Raw genomic sequence first — 5,152 nt, forward strand, 5'->3', positions numbered from 1 at the left:
TTTTCAATCTCATTTTTTTGTAGGTAAGATGGAGTGCTGTGACTTCATGACTTTTTTAATTTTAGTAATTATACGTCAGCAAGAGTTGATTTTATTAGGATATCTGGTCTGTGTCGGTTGTGGTGTCCGGTCAAAGTCGGTTGGGTAGCACCAAATTTAGAAAAAAATTCTAAGTAAATCTTAATTTCTACATTATGACTTTTGTGTATAAGGTAGAAACCTAAATTTTTTTTGGTGAATACTTAGATATCAATGACCTTCTGAGAAAAGTGGTGTTATGACCGTTTGACCGCTCCCTGACCGACTTTGTGACTGATTTTTGTCCAGCTTTTACTACAGACATATATCATGAATATCGTGGCTTCTATTACAGCTAGAGACCTATAATTTTTTTTGGTAAATCCTTGAGCAACAACAAACAGATAAAAATATTAATTGGCGTCGCCAACCGCCATTTTACCGCCGTAATTGCCGAAAATGGCAGTTTTCGTTATTTGCCGTTTTTGGCGATGATCAGAAAAAGTAATTTTTTTGTTATGAAAAATAAAAGTTCGTCCTAAAATTTGGTCTATTAAGGTGGGAATTGGGGCCCGAGCTGTAAGGGTTAAGTTTAAATTCTAGCGTATGTCGCTTCTAGTGTTTGTTGTACTTTAAAAATTCTACTGTTTGTCGCGAATTTGAAAATTCTACTGTTTGTCGTAGTCTAGTGTTTGACGCATCTATTGTTTGTCTGTCTAGCGTTTGACGTATCTACTGTTTGTCTGTCTAGCGTTTGTCGCATCTACTGTTTGACGTATCTAGTGATAGACGTAGTACCATATTTACAACCTAAATTATCAACAAATTTACCACCTGTCAATATATCCATGTATACTTTATCTATTTCAATAAATGTGATGGACAAACGAACTGGGCAACTTTAGTTGATTGTTTGTTGGCTGTGATTAATGAAAACAATTTCTCTAAAAAGGACTCCACCACTTGGGCCAGTTAATTGTCTAGATTAAACATCTTTATTTATGCATTTATTATTATAAAAACTGTACCTCTATAGTTGATAGTTTATAGATAGGGTCTCCACCACTTGAACCAGATAGTTGTCTGGATTATATATCTATACTTATACATTTATTATTCTAGAAACTGGACCACTATAGTTGATTGTTTGTTGGCCGTGATTTATGAAGACCATTTCTCTGGGATCCTATGTTTGCCGCGTCTACGCCGCGGATCTACCTTCAACAGCAGCAGCACCACCATCAGCAGCAGCAGAAGAAGCCAAGAGCAAACGCTTACAATCTCCCATCTACCTTACCTACATCGTCACCATCACCATCTACGTCACAAATGCTTCCATCGGTTTTTTAACATCTATGACAAAGAGGAATATCCCTCAGCTGAATCGAGTTTTTAACATGTTTGACAAAGAATAAGGCAACTCCAGCTGGCCTTATTCGGCTTCTTCTGCTTAGAGCTGGCATTGAACAAAATCCAGGCCCCAAAATCTGGCACTGTGTTATCTGTTCAAAAATTCTATCTACAACTTCTGTTCAATGTACCAACTGTTTACAATGGATCCACATTAAATGTTCCCAACTGAAAACATCTAAAGAACGACGCAAATTTAAAACCTGGTTTGGACCATGCTGTAAACACCTAACACCAACGGACAACCCCCCCTCAAGATCACAACCCCCCCATGTATCTACCCCCCCGCCCCCTCCCCCTCCCCCCAACAACCCCCCAACTCATCAACCATTTATCAACCGAAGCTTAAACCTGAACTTCCTACAATACAACATCAATGGTATACTCAGCAAAATTGATGAACTTCTCCACGAAATGGAAAAGGACAACATCCCCATCGCAGCTATTCAGGAAACTAAGCTCACGAAAGACTCTAAACCTTTCAAAACACCAAATCACACCCTGGTAAGAAAAGACAGAGGTATAAACAAAGGTGGAGGACTTGCATTTTTAGTACACAAAGATGTAAAATTCTCCGTTGAACCAACACCCATTCACCTGGAACAGGACCCGTTCCTGGAATCAATAACCATCAGCATACCTGGAGTGAATAATAATACTCTGTACATAAGAAATGTTTATATTCCCCCACAAAGCAGCTGTGCTAATGTGAACGGTCACCCCTATGAGCCTCCACTAAACCACCTCCTTGACGGCCTAGGTGAATCCTACCTAGTTTTAGGTGACTTCAACGCTCACAGTCAACTCTGGCATTCAGAGGCCACTAATGACACCAGAGGCAACTCTCTTGCCGACATCATCACTGGGCAAACATGCGGCATAATAAATGATGACCTGCCCACCAGAGTGACCAACCTAGCATCCACAGCACCTGACATCAGTATTGTATCAGCCAACCTGATACCATATACCAACTGGAGAATAGCAAACAAAATGAGCTCGGACCACTTACCTATTATCATCAGTTTAAAAGCAGAACTCAAGAAATTTAATTCCAAAAACGGCACTTTTATCAACTTTTCCAAAGCAAACTGGCCAAATTTTCAAAAATATGTTGAAGATAAATTTAAAAATCAAGAAAAATCAAAAGTGTACACAAAGCTGAGGTCTTTTTCCGTCATACCCTACAAAATGCTGCCAAAAAGTACATACCTGCAGGCAGGATCCCCAAAATCTTCAACGCCCTCCCCACCGAAACTGCTAAACTCATGGATGATAGAGACAACATCAGAAAAAACAATCCTGATGACCCAAGACTTCCTGAAATCAACAACAACATCACAAAAACAATCCGTGAACATCGGAAACAGAAATGGAAGGAACACATCGACAGCTGTCAAGCAGGATCCAAGAAGCTCTGGAAGACAATAAAGAGCTTAAATAACAATCCAGTCCAGCCTGACAACCAAGGTATTTGTTTTAACGATAAATGTACAACTGATGCTAAATCTATTGCAAACAAATTTAATGCTCAATACACCCCCTCCTCAGACAAGAAACCGGTCAAAGCTCTCAGAGGCACCCTCCGAAAGCTAAAATGTAAACCTAAAGACTCTAAGGTTACATTTACACCTGCCCAGACGTTAGAAGCCATCAAAAAGTCCAAGAGTTCCAGAGCCATAGGACCTGATGGCCTGTCCCCAATTATGTTAAAGAACATTGGTCCAAACGCCATCAATTACCTAACCAACATCTTTAACATATGCATGGAAACATCCGTCATTCCCAACATCTGGAAGACGGGTAAGATCAGCCCTTTGCTTAAACCAGGTAAACCTGCTGACAAAGGCTCCAGCTACCGGCCAGTATCCTTACTGTCTCCAGCAATTAAAATCCTGGAAGCCCTCATTCTCCCTGCTGTCACTGAGGCAGTAGAATTAGCAGATCACCAGCATGGTTTCCGCAAAGGTCGCTCTACTGGTACAGCCCTCCAGAGTATTCTGGACCACATTAACAGAGGCCTAAACAGGAAAAAACCTGTCCACAGAACCGTAAGTGTTGCCATTGACCTGTCACGTGCATTTGACACGGTGGACCACAACATCCTACTAGACGACATTAATCATCTGAACCTAAATGACTACATAAAACGGTTTTTATGTGCATACCTGAGAGGCAGACAAACCTACGTTGTATTTAGAAATTCAACTTCTTCATACAGGAAAGTTAAACAAGGGGTACCCCAGGGTGGAGTTCTCTCCCCCATGTTGTTTAATTTATATATGTCATCTATGCCCTACCCCCCTGGAAACATCAGACTAGAAACATATGCAGACGATTCCAACATCCTGAATTCCGGCCCCAAGATAGAACCGATTGTCGAGGAAATAAATCAATACTTGGCAACCCTGAACATCTGGTTTAAAAACAGGAACCTTGAAATTTCCCCATCAAAATCTTCAGCCACACTTTTCACAACATCTTCAAATGAGTGTAACTTAGATCTAGATGTTCAGATTAACGGAGAACAGGTACCAACAGTCAAGAAACCTAAGTTTCTAGGGATCACATTTGATAACCTACTTTCTTTCAAGCAGCATGCCTCTGACCTTAAAACCAAAGTCCAGTCCAAGACGAACATCCTTAAAGCCCTGACTGGCTCAGACTGGGGCAAAGAAGAGGAAGTGATAGTTAATACATATAAAGCTATCAGTGTATCCCAACTTAACTACTGCTGCCATATCTGGACACCCTCACTAAGCAAGACATCCTGGCAAGGCCTGCAAACAGCTCAAAATGCCGCTCTTAGAGCTGCCACTGGCTGCCATAAAATGACCGATATTGACCATCTACATTCTGAAACAAAGGTCATGAAGGTCCAAGCACATTGTGAGATGCTTAGTAAGCAATTTCTGCTGGCGACACAGAAACCGAGCCACCCTAACAAAGTCGACCTCTCTGCTCCCCCCCCTCCCCGTCAGATGAAGCAGACTCTGTCCTCCAGATTTGGACCTGAAATCAGGCAGATGTCCCGACCTGATATCCCTGAGGAAGAGTATAAAGGGAAGCTCAAATTAATTCACACTAAGTCTGTCCAACAATCAATAAATGAAATGCTGCCTAATAAAGTCCTAAACAGCATACCCCCACCCATCCATGCATCTGAAAAGGAGCTCCCCAGATGCACCAGAGCCACATTAGCCCAGCTGCGCTCTGGATACAGCAACTACCTGTACAGTTACAAGGCCCGGATCAATCCAACTATACAGGACAAATGCCCACTTTGTTTAAACCCTTCACACACAACGACACACCTGTTTGATTGCCCAAATAACAGGACCGACCTCACTGTCTATGATCTATGGAACCGACCAATGGAAGCTGCCAGATTTCTGAACCTGGCCACACGTGACAACGACGATAATGGATGAGTAGAAATGGGCTAAACAAACAAACAAACCATTTCTCTGGAAGGGTCTCCACCACTTGGGTCAGGTAGTTGTCTGGATTATACGTCTGTACTTATACATTTATTATTCAAGAAACTGTGCCTCTATAGTAAATAGTTTTTTGTCCGTGATTTATGAAGACCATTTCTCTAAAAAGGACTCCACCACTTGGGTCAGATAGTTATATGGATTATACATCTGTACTTATACATTTATTATTCTAGAAACTGTACCTCTAAAGTTGATAGCTTGATGGCCGTGATTTATGAAGACCA

The 5,152-nt window shown here is 41.3% G+C and overlaps 1 protein-coding gene across 1 annotated transcript; it reads left to right on the top strand.

Moving 5' to 3' along the window:
• Positions 1–1,842: 1,842 nt before the first annotated feature.
• LOC145331170 (uncharacterized) lies at positions 1,843–4,859 on the top strand. The gene is made up of 2 exons (XM_080175795.1): positions 1,843–2,368; positions 2,647–4,859. The coding sequence occupies exons 1-2, from the start codon at positions 1,843–1,845 to the stop codon at positions 4,857–4,859; spliced, it is 2,739 nt and encodes a 912-aa protein (XP_080031921.1).
• The last annotated feature ends 293 nt before the right edge of the window (positions 4,860–5,152 follow it).

Source organism: Acartia tonsa, chromosome 11 (assembly GCF_053477335.1).
Source record: "Acartia tonsa isolate MP-2025a chromosome 11, ASM5347733v1, whole genome shotgun sequence".
Lineage (NCBI taxonomy): Eukaryota > Metazoa > Arthropoda > Copepoda > Calanoida > Acartiidae > Acartia > Acartia tonsa.